Below are 18,547 nucleotides of genomic sequence, written 5' to 3'. Positions count from 1 at the left end.
TTTCAGCTCCTTTGCTGCAGGAAAAACTGTGTGATCTCACCCTAATTCTGCACATGCCTGTGCAACCACAGGTTATAGGTTCTTATACAGATTCACAGATCCAATAATTTTAAGGCCAGAACGCATCACGGGGATTATGTATCTGATTTTTTTTGGTGTAACACTGGTCACGGAACCCCACACAGCAACTCCTCCTTCAACTCTGCAACTGTGATTTGTAATAGAATATACTTTTTTAGGCTTTAGTCCCACCTAAGCTTAAAGACATAGCCCTAAATGAAATATCAAGTGATTAAACTTGCAGTTGAAAAGTTCACTTTGTTGTTAGCCTAGAAGTACTGCTACCACCTCCACCATCCTAAATCTCCCTGAATTTCTCTAGATTTCTCTAGCTTATGTTCATGTCAAACCTGGGAGTGTCTTTGGGCTAATTGTGGTGAATTTATGAAGTCTTCCAGCCTAAAACCTGAGTCCAGGTACATGATCACTCTTGTAGCTCTTTTTTGGGTCCCTTCCCGTCTCGCCTAATAAAGAAATCTGTGAGTGGAGTTGCGCACTCCTTGAACTGGGCACTGCACAAACAGTTTCTCATTACTGCCATGAAGAAGTTAAAGCTAAGGAATGAGAAGGAATAATGAAGAAACTTTGCATAAAACAGAAAGGAGTAAATAATTAAAAATTTGTTAAGCAATCACACAGAATTCATTAGTTAATGCTGGAACTGTTGTGCCTGCATAAAAACACCCTCTAAAGACAAGTTAGTTTTATTACAGGATATATTTCACCTGCTCAGTAATTACGTTGTTTAAGGTGGCTGTTAATGATAAAACTGCCACTACACAGGTATTTAGAGTTGAAAATTGTTGGTACAATTAAAAATAACTCCTTGAAAATACATGGCCAATGCACGGCAGCTCCTGTGGTATCCAAATCCTTTTTCAGTCTTTAATCAGAAACCAGAGGAAAGAAAAGATAATTTTTATCATGTTGCTCCTGTTGAATGCACAGCATGGAATTACGGAATTTACCTTTGAATAGCTAAAAATCAGATATTAAAAAGACCAAACAAACAAACAAAAAACAAAGAAACCCTCACCAAGATAGACTGCTTCCAGTGACTGAAGCTGGAAGAATTTTATTTCAAATCTATTACACATTTTATTATTCACGGTGTTTGCTTGCTTTCGGGGCTTCTTTCCTCAGCTTGGACTGTGGAAACCAGTTCATCTGTTTCTTTTTTGGCTTCCAGTCGGTTTCACTTTCAGATTCTCATGTTTCACACTCCAGTCTTCAGGTTTCAAGCACTGCAAGGGAATACTTATTTCATTTAAACAAACAAAAAACCTGCGGCCGCCGGGCGCACACACATGTCTATTGATCTGTCATTCGGATGCAAACCTTGATCCCACACTGTCCCCCGAAGCATCTTCAGGCTGGTTCTCTGGGATTTGCAAAGGAAATAAATGAAGCAAACGGGAGCGATGACGAATTAAGGCTCTAATTTTAAGAAAAAGCCAGGAGCCACCGCGTCTCGCAGTGCTCTCGGACTAACACCAATGAAATGCCATTACACGTTACCGATTTCATGATACCTGCGTGTCGGATGAATGGTGAGGAGCCGTGACACCAGACTTGGTGACCCGAAGAAGCGGGGCTCCCAAGGCATAAGCGGTGACGGCGGCATTGCCCCCCCGGCGGCTGCGGTGGGGCCGGCAGCAGGACGGCCCCCTCCCGCCGGGATGCTGGAGGGGGGGAGAGGGAGGGAGGGAGCAAGCGGCGCGGCAGCCCGGGGAGCGCGGTTCCCCCGCGGCCGCGGAGCGAGGCGGCGGCTCCGCGCAGGGCGTAGCGCTGCGCCGGGGCAGCGCCCGCTTAGGGCTGGGCGCACCGACGCCCCCGGAGCCAAACCATAACACCGACGGCGTTTGATTTAATCATTTATGCTTTTAACGGGCGAAGCAGCTCAACAAAAGAAGGGGAGAGAGCGCGCAACGTATTTATTTTTTCTTTTTTTTTCTTTTTTTTTTTTTTTTTTTCCGGAGGGAGGGTGGTATTTAACATATGGCACTCGGTAATCTCTAAACGGAGGCTGTTAAAACATCTGCTGTCTCCAAACGCATGTGGCAGCGCCCGTGGGCACGGGGACGAGGCGAAGGGGGCAGCTCGGGCGCCCTGGCTTCCGCGGCCGCGGGACTCCCGACGGCCGCCCCGGCTGCCTGCCCGCCCGCCCGCCCGCCCGCCGCGTTCCACGGGAACGAATGAATGGTGGAAGTTAAAGAGGCTTTCCCCGCTGGAAACGGGTACCGCGTATATAAAAGCCGTCGCACCGGGGAGAAGTGTGTGGGGGGGTTTTGCTGTTTTTGGTTGTTTGGGTTTGGTTTTTTTTTTTTCACGACGTCGCTGCAGATCAACGGCACCTCCGCGTGCAGAGCTGGCTTGCTTCCATTTATTGATTTAGGGTTTTTTCCTCCTTTTTAATGGGACACACACACCCCCCCAGCAAGGTGGCTGGGAGGCGGCGGCCCGCCCGCGGGGTCCTTAGATACTCCCCGGCGGCCGCCCCGTCGCGGGGCGCGGAGGGGCCCCGCATCCCTCCGCCGGTCCCCGCGGCTCCCCGCCGCCGGCAGCCGCGCCGTGCCCCAGACATCACCCCACTTCGAAAGTCGGTGCCGGACAATTAGGACACCCGTCGTCCTCCCCCCCGAAACCCACATAAATCACAATCGCTGCATTGTCGGGCTACAAAGCCAGACGGGAGCGCTTATGAATTTAAGTTTGGAGAAGGAAAACGTGCGCTGACACAACACGCTCCCTGTTCACAGGAGTAGCCAGGAAGGGGAAATGAATGGTGGAAGTTAAAGAGCCTTTCATTGCGGAGCACGCCGCCCCGCAGCGGGTCCCCGCTCGCCGCCCTCGACGTACGGCGGGGGGTGCCCCCTCCTCGCTCCCTTCCTTCGCCCTCCTTATAGGCGAGCCTTGCCAGGCAAAGCTCTGCCCAATTCCGCCTACGGTGGGCTCGGCCCCGGTAAGCTCCCGCCTCGGGGGGGGTGGTGGTGGCGGGGGTGTGCGAGGGGCCACACACGGTGCCCGGCAGCGCCCGGACGGCGCCGCCGCTTCGTTTCGGCTGTGGCCGGGAGATGCTCGCTTGAGGGCACTGGACGAGAGGGGCGCGGAACCGATTTTGCCGGGAAATGCTGCTAGCAAGGCGCGGAGGCTGTCCCGGCCCGGCTCCGCGTTACCGGCGGCTGAAGGGGAAAGAGAGTCCCGTTGGCTTTTTGGTGGCGAAGCAGCCATTTGCTCCGACGGGCGGGTTAGGTGCGGGGGAGTCCCAGCCGGTTTTTGCAAGGGCGCCCTTGCCGCTGGACTCCGAGGAGATGCAACCCACGGCAAAGCCGCTCCCATCCCTCCCATCCGTTTTGATGCCGAGGGGCCAGGGCTGGCGTGGGAGGGGGCGCGTTTGCCCACTCGCGGCCAACGTCGGGCCGGTCGCCCGCCTTCCCCGAAGCCGGCAGGGCCGGTGCGGCTCCCGGGACGGGCGGTGCGGTTAGGTGACGGAGCTCCACCTCGTCCCCTTCCCTGCCGGGCTGCTTTCGATGCCGGGCAGCATGCGTCCTTAAAATATAATCTGCCCGGTAACAATCAGCGCGCAGCGGCGAGAGCCCCAGAGCTATTGGCTATGCAAATGGAGGGAGGGGAAGCGGCGCCCCAAACTCCCCACTCACACTTTTAAGGCGGTATTTCTTCCCCCCCCCCCCCCTCCCCGCCAAGCCCACCTCCGCGGCGCCCGGGGCTAAGGTTGGGGGGGTGGCCGGTTCCGCACACCCGGCGGTGCCGCCGCCGCTCCGCGCCCGCCTGGGCAGCTCATACCCGGGCGGCCCCGGGCAGCTCCTTCCCCCTCGGGAGCCTCTGCTCTGAGCGCAGGCAAAGCAGCGGCAGAGACTTCGCGAAGTTGACACATTTTGCAGGCGAGGAGCGACTGCGGAGCCGGCGAAGTGCGAGTAGGGTGGGAAGTCACCCGGTGCGGGGCATAACTCCCCCCCCAGCCAACCTCTCTCCCTCCTCCTTCCCTCCCCCGCTGCGTTTCCTAGAAAGTTATATCAGTGTAGCCATGCAGTGCTAAAACGGTTCGCCTGCTAGAAACACGTATGTGTGCCGGAGGAAGTAGCGTGGTGATTATTGTTAGATTTCACCCCGAAAACGCCGCCGAACACCCTCCTCCCCCAGGAGCTTCGGAGTCTTTTTCGGGTTTGCTGTTAGGCTGCAGTTAGCTCTGTGTCCCCCCTCCCGCATGCAGATTAAGGGGGTACCGGAGGGGGGAGCGGGTCAAGGGCTTGAGGAGGGGGACGGGACGTGGATCTGGCATCCCGCCGAGCCAGGACATTTCATCCTTCGCCCCCATCGTCTCGGTGGATACCGAGGGGGAGCCCTCAAGTTTCTTGCAATGGGGGGGGGTGGGGGGGTGGTGTAGGGGTGTTGCGGCAGGGGGGAGAATAGATTCAGACGGGCTCACGCAGAAGAAAAGTGTGGAGCGGATTTCATTTGGTCGCTGGAAGGAAGAAAAAGAGAAGCTGTCATTTGTGTGTGTGTGTGTGTGTGTCCCTATACGAGGGCCTCCTGGTTCCTTGTTAGCTTATAGAGAGGGGAAAAAAAAAAAAAAGCGCGTTTGATGTTACGTCTGACCAGCTGCTGTTCTCCATAATAACAAGAGAGAGAGAACTGCCTGCCCTGGCGAGTTGCGTCACTTTGCTTCAACTTTAGGCTAGAAATCAAGAGAGAGGGAGAGACGAGTTTCAAGGGAGGCAGGAGGGAGCTGGAAAGCCCTGCCGTCTTCCTCCCACCCACCTACCCCTCCTTCCTTACCCCTCTCCTTTCCCCACCCCTTTTCCCCCCCTCCAAAAAAAAAAAAAAACTTTTCCATCAGAGAAAGAAGGGAGATCTCTTTGGAAACATGGAGCTGCTGTGCTGCGAGGTGGATCCCATGAGGAGAGCTCTGCCTGACCCAAACTTGCTCTACGATGACCGCGTTTTGCACAACTTACTAACCATAGAGGAGAGGTATCTGCCCCAATGCTCCTACTTCAAGTGCGTCCAGAAGGACATCCAGCCCTTCATGAGGAGGATGGTGGCCACTTGGATGCTGGAGGTTTGTATCCCGGCGCCTTCCCCGGGCCCCTCGGAGCGCTGCCGCCCGGGGACAGGGGGAGGCAGGGCGGCCGGCTGCGGGCTCCCCGCCGCGGGCAGCACCTCCGCCTGGCCTCGGCCCCTCTCCCCCCGCAGCCTCTCGCCCCTCCGGTCGCAGTGGGGGTTCTTCTTGTCTTGTTCTCCCCCCCCTTCCTTCTCCTCCCCCTCCGGAGCTCACCCGGTGCGGTGCGGTGCGATGGGGGAAGGGGCGCGGGGAGCACCGACAGCCCGCGGTGGAAATCGCCCCTTCCGGGGGGCTGCGGCAAAGCGGGGTGCAGGAGGGGAGGAAGCGGGGTAGGGGGGAGTTGGAAAAGTCATTTGCAATTAAAAAGCAAAGAAAAGCCGCCTCTGGCTGCGAGCGGCCGGGAGCGCTTGAGGCTGAGGCTTTTCTGGGAAAAGGGAGCTGCGCCCGGGGCAGGGCGAGGGACGGGGGGGTGCCCGGTGCCCCCCGCGTTTTGCCCAGCGAGGATTTCATGCCCACGTATGCAGTGGTGAGGACGTGCCTTTTTTTCGCCATGTTGCGTTGCATGCAACTCTGCTCGGAGGCGCCGAGACCGTCTTCCCCCCTCCTTCCCAAGAAGGGTCTCAGAAACGCACCCCACCACTGCCCCCCCGGCTCCCCCCAGCCTGGCGGGGGTCTGTCGGGGAGCCCGAGCTGGCTGCGAACCCCCCCTTCGCCCCTGTACTTCAGGCGGGGCGGCAGCGGGCCCAGATCCCCGCAGTCTCGCTTGCCTTGCCCTGGCCCCACCACCCATCATTTGCCCCTTCGTATCTCCTTTGGGGGGGACCTTTCCCGGACCAAATCCCCTGGGTTGGAAAGACCAGACTCCCCGCTTGGTTTTCATGTGCGATTTGTGCTTTTTCTCCCTTGCTCCGATTTTTGGTAAATTTTTGAAGTAATTTTTTCGCTCGCTCCTGCTAAAAGGATCCAGGCTGCTCGGGCTCTCCCCACCCCACCTCGCCCTCGCTGTGTCTGCCGTCCTTCCCCCCCCCACGCCGGATCGGGGGCGCAGGGCTGGGGGACACCCCCCGGGGGAATTTTTGCAATTGTCGGAAACGATAGGGGACCGTCCCGGGATGCCACCGGCACCAAAACCGGGACCCCTGGAGAAGTTTTGATATTTTTATCGATTTTTTGAAAATATGACGAAATAGAAAAAAAAAAAAGGGAAAAAATTGGGTCGCAAAAAAAAAAAAAAAGTCGGAGGCTGCTCGCTTGCTGCTGGATGGGGCTTTTCGGCTCTCCCACACAGTGTCTTGAATTCATTTCTTACTGAATGAACTAAAGGAATGTGAAAGCCGATTGACAGCCTTCCCAGCCTCTCCAGAGATCTCCCCCTCCCCCAAAATTTAGCTCCCCGGGAAACAAAAATAGCAGGAGCCATAGCAGGGAGGCAGTGGTCTATTTCGTGGGATCACTCATTTATTTATTTTTTCCTCTTGTCTCTTTCTCTCTTCCTCTAACCACCACCCCACCCCCCCCAAACCAACCCCTCCACCCTATCCTCCCCTCCCCACGCTCCTCGCTTGCAGGTCTGCGAAGAGCAGAAGTGCGAAGAAGAAGTTTTCCCTCTGGCCATGAATTACTTGGACCGATTTTTAGCTGTGGTGCCCACTCGAAAGTGCCATCTGCAACTGCTGGGGACGGTGTGCATGTTCCTGGCCTCCAAGCTGAAAGAGACAATCCCCCTCACAGCCGAGAAGCTGTGCATATATACGGACAATTCCATCAAACCCCAAGAGCTGCTGGTAAGCAGCCCCCCCTCCACCTTCTCTCCGTCACCTCAGGGGCCGCCGGCCTCCTCCTTCCCTCTGCCTCTCTTGCACGGGCGGGCCATCACTTTTGCCACCCCCCGCATACACCCCCCTCCTTTTAAAAATCACGCTTTTCACGGGTTTCTGCGCCCTCTCCGAATTGTCAAAAATGTCTTAAAAACTCAGACCCGAAACCGCAGGCGCCCGGTGCCGCGTGGGAGACACACACACGCGGGGAGGAGGGGGACCTCCCTCTCGCTGCTGGCTCTTCCGCCGGGTGGCATTCAGACCCCCGCACTCGCCCCCCTTCCCCCAGCCCCACGCCGCCGTGTCCCCCCGGGGGGTGCGGGGTGTCCCCGCTGGGGACCTCGCCGGGCGCACGTGCGCGGGGCGGGCGACGCGAGGCGGCGGCGCCACCTAGCGGCAGACACGCAGCGCCGGGCGAGAGGCACTTCGGCCCTCGGCGGGGGCGGCGGGCGGGGGGGGATGGGGGGAGCCGTCCCGGGGGGTCGCCGGCCACGCAACCCCCCCACCACTACGCACCCCCCGGGCCACCTCCCGCCGGCTGGCGGTGCCGCGGGGCGGGGTGGGTGCCCCTCCGAGCGGAAGGCCAGGGGGACGCGGGCTGTCGGGTGGCAGCGGGGCAGGCTCCGGCGCCAGCGGGTGAGTGGCTGGGTTTGTACCCCGGGAAGCTGCGGGCTTGTTCCTGTGGCTTCTGCCAACGGGGTTCCCCCACCCCCCGCCGTAGGTTAGCACCGAGATGAAAATTCAGGTCGGCTGAACGTCACCGCGAGTAAAAGTCCGGTACTTCTCGTGGCAGCGCTTCTGCTGCGTCCAGATTCGGCCACAGTGAAAGCAGAAACAAAAATCAAAATAACTGGATGGAGTGATCGACGTTTGCAAAGCGCTTCGTGGTACAGAGCGCTAGGCAAGTGTGTTAAGCCTCTCGGCAAGATGCGCGCTCAGCCAGCCAGCGTTGTTCTCGCAGATCCTGGTGAACGCGCGTAGCCAGCATCCCAGGAGAATTTCTCCTATGAATCACTGGGTGAAGGCAGTGGGAATCCCCGCCGGGGAGGGGGTGGGAGCTCATGCTTCTGCACCGCTAACCCTGCCATGGCTGTCACAGACACGAGGTGTCCCGCTGGTGGTACGGGCTGTTAGGGGACTGTGGCTGTGGCACCCATGCAAGAAGACATGGGACAATGTGCCTGCCTTGTGCCACGTGGATTTAAGCATGTGTTTAAAGTGCTTCCCTGTATTCAGTTCTCTAAATTGAGCACTCCTCTCTATCAAAATCTGTCCCATTAGTAATGTTGGGATGATCAGTCCTTAGTTAACGCCATTGCCATTGACAAGTTTTCTTGAGAAAGAAAAAAAAAATCCCACATCTATTTTCTGGGGCTGGTCACATACGTTAACATGAGATTTTCCAAGCTATGGAGGGCTCTGTCATAATCCAGTAGGAATGTCTGTAGGAAAGTAACTTGCTGTTAAAGTGGGCATCTATTCAGAGAAACGACTGCAGAAATGGCATTGTGGGGTCCATGTTTATGGTTTCTCAGCAACGCTGGTTGACGTCTCCTCGGCTGCAAAATTAAAGGACGTATTTTTTTCGACTTGCCAGCTCTACAAGCTTAGCTGGGGCTCCCCGCCACGCTGGGCTCCATCAGGCTCATGCATCATCAGAACTCGAGAATCAGTGCATGGAATTTAGTTAATAGCTAAAGTTGATGCATGAGACAGAAATGAGTCCAAGGCCTGAGCTTTGTTCACTCTGCGGGGTACTGTAAGGTATTCAAAACTTTTTTAAATGTTGAAGTGTGCGGGTCTATCCCTGCTTGAACCCCATGGCTGTTGAGTAGGTACCATTTCTAAATGTAATCACATTGCAGGGAATGGCCAGTAGTTACATACACGCCCAAGCTTTTCTTTGATTTCACTGGGAGTTTTGGATGCGCAAAGAATGTGGGAATGGATCCTACGTGATTTATTGGCGGATAATTCACACAGGCTACTTCTTGGCTGTATTACGTGCATTTCCTTCCTGCAAAGCCTGTGTTGGAGTAGTTTAAGCACCATCAGATTTATCTGCAGGAGCTTTGAAGACAGTTTTGGGAGAGAATGCCATCAAGCTAACTTCCCCAATTTTGAAAAAAAGAATGTATATCTAGGTTATTTTTATGTATGGTTATCCCTAGGGCTTTAAATGGCTATAAAGTAAGGACTATAGCCATTTAAAAGAAGTTACTAGGAAAGGACCACAGTGACCTTGGCAATATCTAATTGCAGGCTAAACTTTCTGGGTGGGCATTCAGCACTGGATACAAAAAAAGTAAAATCTTGGCAGGAGCTGCCAGGTCTCATTATTTTCAGTAGAGCTTGACATTTCTAGTGTTTTAAAAAAAAAAAAAAAAAAAAAGAATAAAGTCAACAACTTCAAAGCAGTAGGGGCATATGCAAAAAAATGTTTGAACAAAACCAATTTAGCAGTGATATAATTACAATCGGAGAAATAAGCGAAGTGAGGTTTTTTCAGGCTCACTTACGGCTTTTCTTCTCCCCTCCCTGTCCCCCCCTGCAGGAATGGGAGCTGGTGGTGCTGGGGAAGTTGAAGTGGAACCTCGCAGCTGTCACCCCGCACGATTTCATCGAACACATCCTAAGGAAGTTGCCTCTACCTAAAGACAAGTTGCTTTTGATCCGGAAGCATGCACAAACGTTCATTGCCCTTTGTGCCACAGGTAGGCCAAGGTGCTCTGGGTGGGCCTGCTGCTTGTCCCGTGGTTGGAAGAGCAGATTAGTCACTGCTGGTACAAAAGCTTTCCATCCCCTCCATCCTTAGGGGATGTGGCTGAAGCCAGTGGGACCGATTGCAGAGGGCATCAGGAGTCAGGCCCTGAAACTAGGTGTAAACAGAATTCTTGCAGTGGGGAGCTGTAGTGCACTTGCAGTCCAGCTCCTGCTAATGCGTGTGGTGCTTTTGCAGTGAAGTCAGTAAGGCTTGATCAGACCACACAATTTTCTACTTGGCCCATTCACTAATTTTTTTAAAGGGCCACAGATCGTTCATAAGGACAAGTGGGGCAGCCAAAATACTAGAAGCTGTTACGGCACATAACACAACAAAATATATCGGGCTAATGCACTGAATTAATGTGTTCGTAAATGTTCATTGACTGGACACTGTCCGGATAAAAGGTAAAAATTGCATTTTAACACCTATGTGATACTACCACATTGCTGAAGCATAGGGAATGACAATTTAAAAAGTAATGACTTTTTTTTTTTTTAACATTTGGATTCTTTCTCTAACTTCACTCCAAGAAAGCAGTGAAACTAGTGAGTTTCATAGGGAACTGTTATACCCCCCTTTCGTCGTATGTTTGGCTGAATGCAGTTTCTGAAAATTTAGATGAGAGTAATTGCTTCTGTGGAAGAGAGGCTTTTAATTTATACCTGTCTGCAAATCACTGGTTTGTATTTTCTTTTTCCCCCACTGACTTTAAGAAAATAAGCGTACTGTAATTTTCATACAAAGTGTTAATGGTTGGAACGCTTCTTAGAACCTAGACCTGGAACAGATAAACATCATGCAGTGTTTTCCAGGGTTGTTATCAAGTAGTACATGGTTCAAAGTTTGAATTCACTACAGTTTGACATAGCCCTTTGTGATGGGAACTGTTCTGCCCACATGTTTGCAGAGGGGAAAGGAAGACGAGATGCAGCTTTTGGGTATAAACGTCTGCTGGTATGCCTGCCTCTCGCTATTTGAGATGTAGTGGCTGCTTTTACAATGTAGGCCAGTTTTTGCTACCTCAGTCGATCTGTTTTAGAGAACTTTATATGGGCTGTGTTAGGGTAATTGACTTTCTGATTACCAAGATGCTCAAGCTTTTCCTTCTTTTCCCACTGCTGCATGATCCTTTTCAGGCGAAGGACCACAGGACTCAGTAGAAATATTGTTCAAAGACTGCAGGATCACACTTGGTAATTCACAAGACATTTCTGGAATAATGAGCTTTTTACTTTAGGATTAATCTTTTCTGGCAGCTTTCCCTTCTTTCTTTACCTTCTCCCCTTACCCAGGATTCGTTCACACTACCCTTTTCTTCTGAAAAAGATGTTTTTTCCCATGGATGTTTCTCTGGATCCTCACAACACCGTCAGCCATCAGCCTCCAACATAACCTGCTTGTTGTCTTCCAAACCAAACCAGTCTTCCTTCTCTTTTGTTGCTTTCACCTCCTACAAGAGTGTTTTGTTTTGTTTTGTTTTATCCAAGAAGACATACTCTTGAGTGACGTAGATTTCATTATCATTTAACTGCTCAGATTTTGGTCTGTAATCCTTTGCCCTTGAAGTTTTCTGTGTAACCAAAACATTGCGGGACTGTGGGCCATGAAGGAGCTTCCAAAGTCCATGGCTTCTTTCCACCCTTTCTCCATGAATTCTTTGATGGTTATCTCCATGCTTTACCAGTCTATTTACTGGTAAAAACAGCATGCCCTTTCCAGCCCTTAGCCCTGTCATGCACTTAGAATCATAGAATCATTCAGTTTGGGTTGGAAGGGACCTCAAAGATCATCTAGTTCCAACCCCCCTGCTGTGGGCAGGGACACCTCCCACTAAACCAGATTACTCAAAGTCCCATCCAACCTGTCCTCGAACACCTCCGGGGATGGGGCATCCACAGCATCTCTGGGCAACCTGTGCTGGTGCCTCACCATGCTCACAGTAAGGATTTTTTTCCTAATATCTAATCTAAATTATCCTCTTTCAGTTTAAAACCGTTACCCCTCATCCTATGGCTACACTCCCTGATAAAGAGTCGCTTCCCATCTTTCCTGTAGGCCCCCTTCACATACTGTAAGGCCGCTATATGGTCTCCTGGAGCCTTCTCTTCTCCAGGCTGAATAACCCCAACTCTCTCAGCCTGTCTTCACAGGAGAGGTGCTCCAGCCCTCTGATCATCTTTGTGGCTCTCCTTTGGACCCGCTCCAGGAGGTCCATGTCCTTCTCTCCTTGGAGGCCCCAGAGCTGGACGCAGTACTGCAGGTGGGGTCTCACCAGAGCAGAGTAGAGAGACAGGATCACCTCCCTCGACCTGCTGGCCACGCTTCTTTTGATGCAGCCCAGGATGCGGTTGACTTTCTGGGCTGCAAGTGCACATTGCTGGCTCATGTTGAGCTTCCCATCCACCAGCACCCCCAAGTCCTTCTCCTCAGGGCAGCTCTCAATCCATTCTCTGCCCAACCTGTCTTTGTGCCTGGGATTGCCACGACCCAGGTGCAGGACCTTGCACTTGGCGTTGTTGAACTTCATGAGGTTTGCACGGGCCCACCTCTCAAGCCTGTCCAGGTCCCTCTGGATGGCATCCCTCCTTCCAGCACGTCGACTGCACCACACAGCTTGCTTTCATCAGAAAACTTGCTGAGAGTGCGCTCAATCCTAACATCCATGTTGTCAACAAAGATGTTAAATAGTACTGGTCCCAATACTGATCCCTGAGGAACACCACTTGTCACTGGTTTCCACTTGGACATCGAGCTGTTGACGGCAACTCTTTAAGTGCGCCATCCAGCCAACTCTTTATCCACCAAGTGGTCCATCCGTCAAATCCATGTCTCTCCAATTTACAGACAAGGATGTCATGCTGGACAGTGTCAGATGCTTTGCACAAGTCCAGGTTGATGATGTCAGCTGCTCTTCCCTTGTTTGCCAACGCTGTAACCCTGTCATAGAAGGCCAGCAAATTTGTCAGGCACGATTTGCCATTAGTGTTGGCTGTCACCAATGACCTTCTTATTTTCCATGTGCCTTACCAGAGTTTCCAGGAGGATCTGCTCCATGATCTTGCCAGGCACAGAGGTGAGACTTCCTGGCCTGTAATTCCCCAGGTCTTCCTTTTTTTTTGTTTTTCAAAAATACTGCTCTCGTGTTTCCCCTGTGTGGTCTGCTTCTCATGTTGTATGTCTCCAATGCATGAACCTTTATGAGTCCTTTATGTAGAGTTTAAAGAGGCAAGAAGTCACGGTTTCTTTTCTTGTAAAGGAAAGACATAATTAATTGCATACGGAGCTTCCTGAAGGACAGGACACCATGGTGCTGGCTGTAGATTTTCTTTTCTTCTCATCCCATTTTCCAGAAATCACTGTGTTGGCACTTAGTTTTGAGGAGGACCCAGGACCCCTTGCAGTTTTGAAAGCAGAGATCTTACCCGAGTCCTCATTCCCAGTTTTCTACCTCATTCTTAGTGTACTAGCAGGCTGCTACCCCTCTTTGCACTATAGAAATGTCATGTTACTACTACTCCATTTCCCTTTCACTGCCACTCTTCTCGAAGTCGTTCTTACCCTCCTCGGTGAAGAAAAGCCCCTTCTCATCAGACTTCCTTCCAGATCCAGTTGTCATTTCCTTTTCTTGTCCTATTTGTTGCAGAGTTCTCATCGGCTGCTGTGTTTCTTCTTTCCCTTTCTCCCTCAAAGCTTCTGCTCTCCGCCAGCTCGGGTGAAGCCTGGTGTTTCATTTCCTCATTTGCCTTGTTTCAGCAGGCATGTGGCTTTCTTTGACGCGTGGTGCCTCTTGCTCCCTCCACGCGTGTTTTTAGCCTGAGTTTGACTCTTTTACCAGACCTGACCTCGCTGGCTCGGGTCTGGAGCACAGCAATGAATCTCTTTTTATTTCCGTCTCAATGCGGTTTTCTCTGCTTTCAGGTACTTTCTTTTCTTCTTCTTCTTTAGTGTATCATGCAAAATCTGGCATATTTGGAACTTTTTTCCTCTAGCTGGAGCTCTTCGCCAGCCACACCATTTCAATTTCCCAGCAAAAGGGTTACACCAGAAATTCCCGAGTGTTGCCTGGCTTTACAGAGCTGCTTGTGATCTCGGTCCTGCAATACTTCATGTCGGCAAATGGAGAGGGAAGCATCCGTTAACAGTTCTGGATGTCGTGCTGGATGTGTAGGATCACTTTGATACTCATCCCTGTTCTCCTTCTCCATTTGAACGCTATGCAAAAGGAGATGACACCTGGTTCTTTTGTATATTCCTCTCAATCACATTTTATCGTTTTGGAGCTCTCTCTGTTTCTTTGTCTTTATTTTAAGCCCAGTTTCTGAAATAAGCTGCATGGGTATAAATCCACAGCCTCTCCCCAGTCCTTGCGGTGATTAATGATTCACATGAGCATGACTGAAACTGGAATGTATCCCTCTTTGCCCTTGGTCCCATCTGAACATACAGCTGCTGAGCAAGACGGAACCTTATTCCCTGAATAAAAAGTTTTCCTCTTTACCATGCCCTGCACTCAAAAAGCTTTCAGGAGCCTCCTTCTCCACTGGAAGGGGCCAAAAGTAGTGTCTGCCCGCAGCCCATCCCTGGCTGTGCTTCCAGCGCCGTGGCCGTGCAAACAAGGTATCATCGTTAATGATCTGTTGCTTGGGAATTGCCCACGTGTAGGCCAGCTTTCTTCAGGCTGCCTCACTTGCTGCGCAGTAAGAGGGTATAGATTGGCGCGCACTGGCGTAGCCTAGTCCGTCACGATGTCATTTGTTTTCTCATTCCACTGGTGGCTCCCTGTGTAAGTGAAAATCTCCCACAGGAGTCTTCTGAATTTTAGAGGCACCAAGAGGCTGCATCTGGACCCCTTTGTCGTTACAACATAGCTTGGGAAAATTGATGCTTACCACTTCTTCAGCATGGGGGTTTATCTGTGAGCTCAATGGAGATCATCTTTCTTCTCTCTGGGATCCCGTGGCTTTGCCGCTCTGACCCCACCTCTGTCTGTTCATTGCTTTGCACCCTTCCTCCCTCCTTTGTCTCTTCACCCAGCACTCCACAATTTGGAAATATTTTCTCTGGGCTTGCCTGTTTGCTTGTATGTGCCATGCTCCAAGCCAGGGCATCGCTCCTGGAGGAGTGGGAGCGGGCACCGGTTACAGAGCTGTGTGCAGAGCAGAAGACGACTATGCATTATTTCCTTGGCTTCAGCATGCCCTTCATTTCTTCCTCTTCCAGGCTGTTGAGAGTCACAGATGCCCAGCTGCTTCCTTGCATTATGCTGTCTTGTTGGAAGCTATACGTGCCACTGTTTGGCACAGGATACCCCTTATTATGTCAGAGCCTGTAAGGAGAATGGGTTTTTGGGGAGGACAGGCTGTTCAAGTCAGGCTTTCAGAAAGAAGAGCTGTGCATCTCTGCACACGCTGTAATGGAGAGACTAATCTCAGTGAGAAGGTTTTTGGTGTGTGATTTTAGTGGCATGCAGAACTTGGAAGCAGAAAGTTTTGCAGAACTTGGAAGCAGAAAGCTTTGCAGACTTGGCAGAGACAGAAGGCAACTTGTGTAGATCCCTAGACTCAGCACTTTGCATGGTCTCTTCTGTACTTCAGCTGAGTCCTATGGCAGGTGAGATGTTCCCGTGATGGATACAATGCAGCATCTCATAGACCGGTGGCTTCCAAAGCCTATGTCTGCAAAGAGGCTAAGAGAGAGGAGGAAAATTTGAGCCGTAAGTCCGTTTTGTAGAGTGTGCCAAACCTCTGCCCACTGTTTCTAGGGCATTAATCATCTACATTTGAAAGGCGAGAAGGATTTTTTTTAACTTCTGGGCCAAATCCTGGGTCCTTACTCAGACATAAGTTCTGTGGAAGTCAATGGGAGTGTTGTCTGAGCAAAGACTGCAAGATGAGGCCCATAAACCGTAGTGATCTGGAGAGTAACCACACAGAATGCTTTGTAACACCAAGAGGCATGTTTGGTCCTCGGGGCTTCTGCTGGGCAAGTCTACCGTGCATCCTTCCCCTCTCAGCCAATGTAAGAGTTATTGGGCTCCGTCCCTGCGGAGGATAAACGCGTGGTATGAGGTTTATTCAGGACCTGTTCTTTGCAGAGGGAAAAAAAGAAGTCCACAGAGGCTTTGTTGTGTGGATTAATCTCTTAGAAATAAAATACATGTTGCAAAGTGGCAGTGGTTGCATGAATACTTCTTGCATGACAGAAGAAAGGATAATACACATGAATGTATTGCTGTAAAAAAGAAGGCTCTTGCTTGTTCCTGGGAGAGGCATCTCATAGCAATATATTGGGTTCTCCAGCGAAATCACGTTAAAAGAACTATGAAATCTCCATCAACAAGTAAGCAGGGCCTGGGGAATGTTTCATATGAGCAGACTCACTCCTTAAGTTGTAGGACCCATCACATCTGGGAAGATGAGGTGGAAGGAAACGGAGGAAGAGAGACTTTGCTGATACAAGCTGGAGTAATTCCTGTGCTGCCGGATAAGTTGTCCTTCCTACCAGCTGCAGATCTGACCTTTGAATGGTTCAAGTGCTAACATAATCCTGATCCTTGGCTAGGCTTCCTTACAGAAGGTGTAAAACAAGTGAAAATAATAATCAGTGCGAACAGTTATTCAGAAATAGAGTTCATGATCATCTAATAAGCACATTATACTGAGTGGTCATATACTTTACATAGACTAATCAACACGTTTCCTTGTCTCTACCTCACTTGGATGGTTGTGATGTTAGCATTAGCATTTAGGATACTTTAGACCCACTTGTATAAAGGCCAAATACTTCCTGCCTGTAGCCAAGGAACAGAATTAGGTGTCTGCCCTTCTGCCTACTCAAAGAAGAGAAGCAGGTCTGCAACCTATTTTGCTTGACAGTTTTTTGTTTGGTCGTACTTGGCACTGTCGTGCCTTTTTTTGAAGGGCTGAAGAGTCATCTGGTTTTGCCTTTAAAAGCAGAAATAGTTAACATGGGGAAAAATTGCTGTGTCTTACAGAAATATGAGAGCAAGAGAAAAAAAATGGCCAATGCAGTTAAAAGCAACTGTATTTGAAAAAAAACCTAGCACACTGATGCTGGAATTGCATTTGGATCAAAACAGGCAAGAACGAAATTCACTACATTATTTCTCTTAGACCTTTCTTTTAAACTCGCCTGGTAAAATACAGATCCATGCTTGTCCTCATAGTAAAGTCATTGGCTGGGTGAAGTAATGAGGCTGGGTGAAACTTGGCCATTATCTATATCATTTTATAAACCGGTGTTGATTACTGTCATGAGTCTGTTCTCCTGATGGAGGTAACATTCCTTCTCATTGGTCTTTTTTTTTGTCCCCTGTGAGAGCATTGTTTTCCTCAAGACAGCAGTTTCCAATTCTCTGTTTGGAACTCTCTAAATAAACTTCTGTCAAATTATAGAGATGAAAACTGGCTGTCAAAAAAACCAACCTGTGCCCAGAGCAGTAACAAGGGTCATTGTAAGAAGGTAGAGTTCCCACCTGGCTTTGGCACACCGGGCACATTCAGCCTGGATATTTGTCAGTGCTTTTTTCCTTCCGGCAGTTTTCATTTATTGGCTGCGAGTTAGGGCTTCCCCTTGCAGTACCTCTCTGGGTTCCTGCCTCCGGTTCCCTCCTGCTTTAGACTGACTGTGAACTTTGCATTTTCCTGGCTCGGAGGTAGTGAGGTCCACTGGATCAGGAGAGAGCCAGCAAAATAGCTCAGCCGTGGTGTGCAGGGTCCTAGAACCTGATCATCACTTCAGTGTGCCGCACCGGCAGAAAAACATCCTCGACGTGTACATACGTTCACGCCCTGGCTGTGTGAGCTCCAGTCTGAAAGCAGGATGCGGATTCGGGGTACCCTGAACTTGCGTGGTGACTCCGGCTGGCTGGTCCAGAGGTGGCTGGGTTTCGAAGGGCACTGTTCCTTATATTGGCTTTTTTTATTGCCAACACTCAAGTCAGAGTGGGGTTGTGCAAGGCTGGTCCCTTGTTTTGAAGGTCCTTTAGGAAAAAGGTGATCCTGAAATGGGGATGGGATGGTTTCTGGTGTTTATTGCCTGGGAACAGAAGGTAAAGCAAATCCTGCCTTTTAACAACCCGTTTCTTCCTTGAGGTGTCCATGCGTTCACCTCCTCGTAGACCACACGTTGTTGCACTACTCCTCTGACTTTTTACAAGACTCTTTCGTACTTAGCCATGGAATTGCATAAATCACAACAAAGTTAGAGACATAGCCCGTGTCTTCAGTGCAGGCTCCGGGTGCCTGATAACCAAGGTTGCACATACGTCCAAAAGAAGGATTTAACCCATAGCTTTGCTTCAGGTGTCCAGTAAGAAGTGATTTTTGCAACATTCCCTCTGTAATTCAAGGTTCATCATCTCCAACAAGAATTTAAAGTAAAAGCGTATATTTTAGAGTTGAATGTTTAAGTCCTCGCTCTCCCTCTTTTATTTTTTTTATTTTTATTTTTTTTTAAATCTCAGGGCAAGCTTATATAACTTAGTTCTGGGGGCAGTTTTACCTGGGTGGAAACTGAGTGAGGATGGCAGAACTTGGCTTGTTATCATGAGGGAAGCAGGGACAGAGTTCTATAATTGAAAATAACGCGTAAAAAGCTTGTTTCGAATTTCTCGATGGAATGTCAGGGGCTCAGAGGGGGATTCTGCATCCCCTCAGATACGGTACTTAATATTTATGCTTTCATTGCACCTTGACAAACTTTTCACGTAGTTATTGCTTTGCTTGAATATGGAAATATGTTAATTACGGCCTTTATTCCACTGCCTGCTCTTTTCCTCAGCCTTTTCTATTCAACCCT

The 18,547-nt window shown here is 50.7% G+C and overlaps 1 protein-coding gene and 1 long non-coding RNA gene across 4 annotated transcripts in view; one reads left to right on the top strand and one right to left on the bottom strand.

The window, feature by feature from the left end:
• Positions 1 to 1,127: 1,127 nt before the first annotated feature.
• On the bottom strand, positions 1,128 to 3,001 carry LOC141744094 (uncharacterized). The gene is made up of 3 exons (XR_012587334.1): positions 1,593 to 3,001; positions 1,399 to 1,441; positions 1,128 to 1,304 (listed from the first exon to the last, which is right to left on the bottom strand). It is a non-coding gene; the product is annotated as an uncharacterized LOC141744094 (long non-coding RNA).
• Positions 3,002 to 3,802: 801 nt separating this feature from the next.
• Positions 3,803 to 18,547, top strand: part of CCND2 (cyclin D2) — a 39,136-nt gene continuing 24,391 nt past the window's right edge. For all 3 annotated transcript variants that reach the window (XM_074589362.1, XM_074589372.1, XM_074589380.1), the window contains exons 1-3: positions 3,803 to 5,140; positions 6,712 to 6,927; positions 9,515 to 9,674. In XM_074589362.1, coding sequence (XP_074445463.1) covers positions 4,946 to 5,140; positions 6,712 to 6,927; positions 9,515 to 9,674 — 571 coding nt within the window. In that variant the 5' untranslated portion in view covers positions 3,803 to 4,945. The remainder of the gene's footprint in view (positions 5,141 to 6,711; positions 6,928 to 9,514; positions 9,675 to 18,547) is intronic.

This window comes from Larus michahellis, chromosome 1 (assembly GCF_964199755.1).
Source record: "Larus michahellis chromosome 1, bLarMic1.1, whole genome shotgun sequence".
Taxonomy (NCBI): domain Eukaryota; kingdom Metazoa; phylum Chordata; class Aves; order Charadriiformes; family Laridae; genus Larus; species Larus michahellis.
This window is presented reverse-complemented; position numbering and strand designations above follow the sequence as displayed.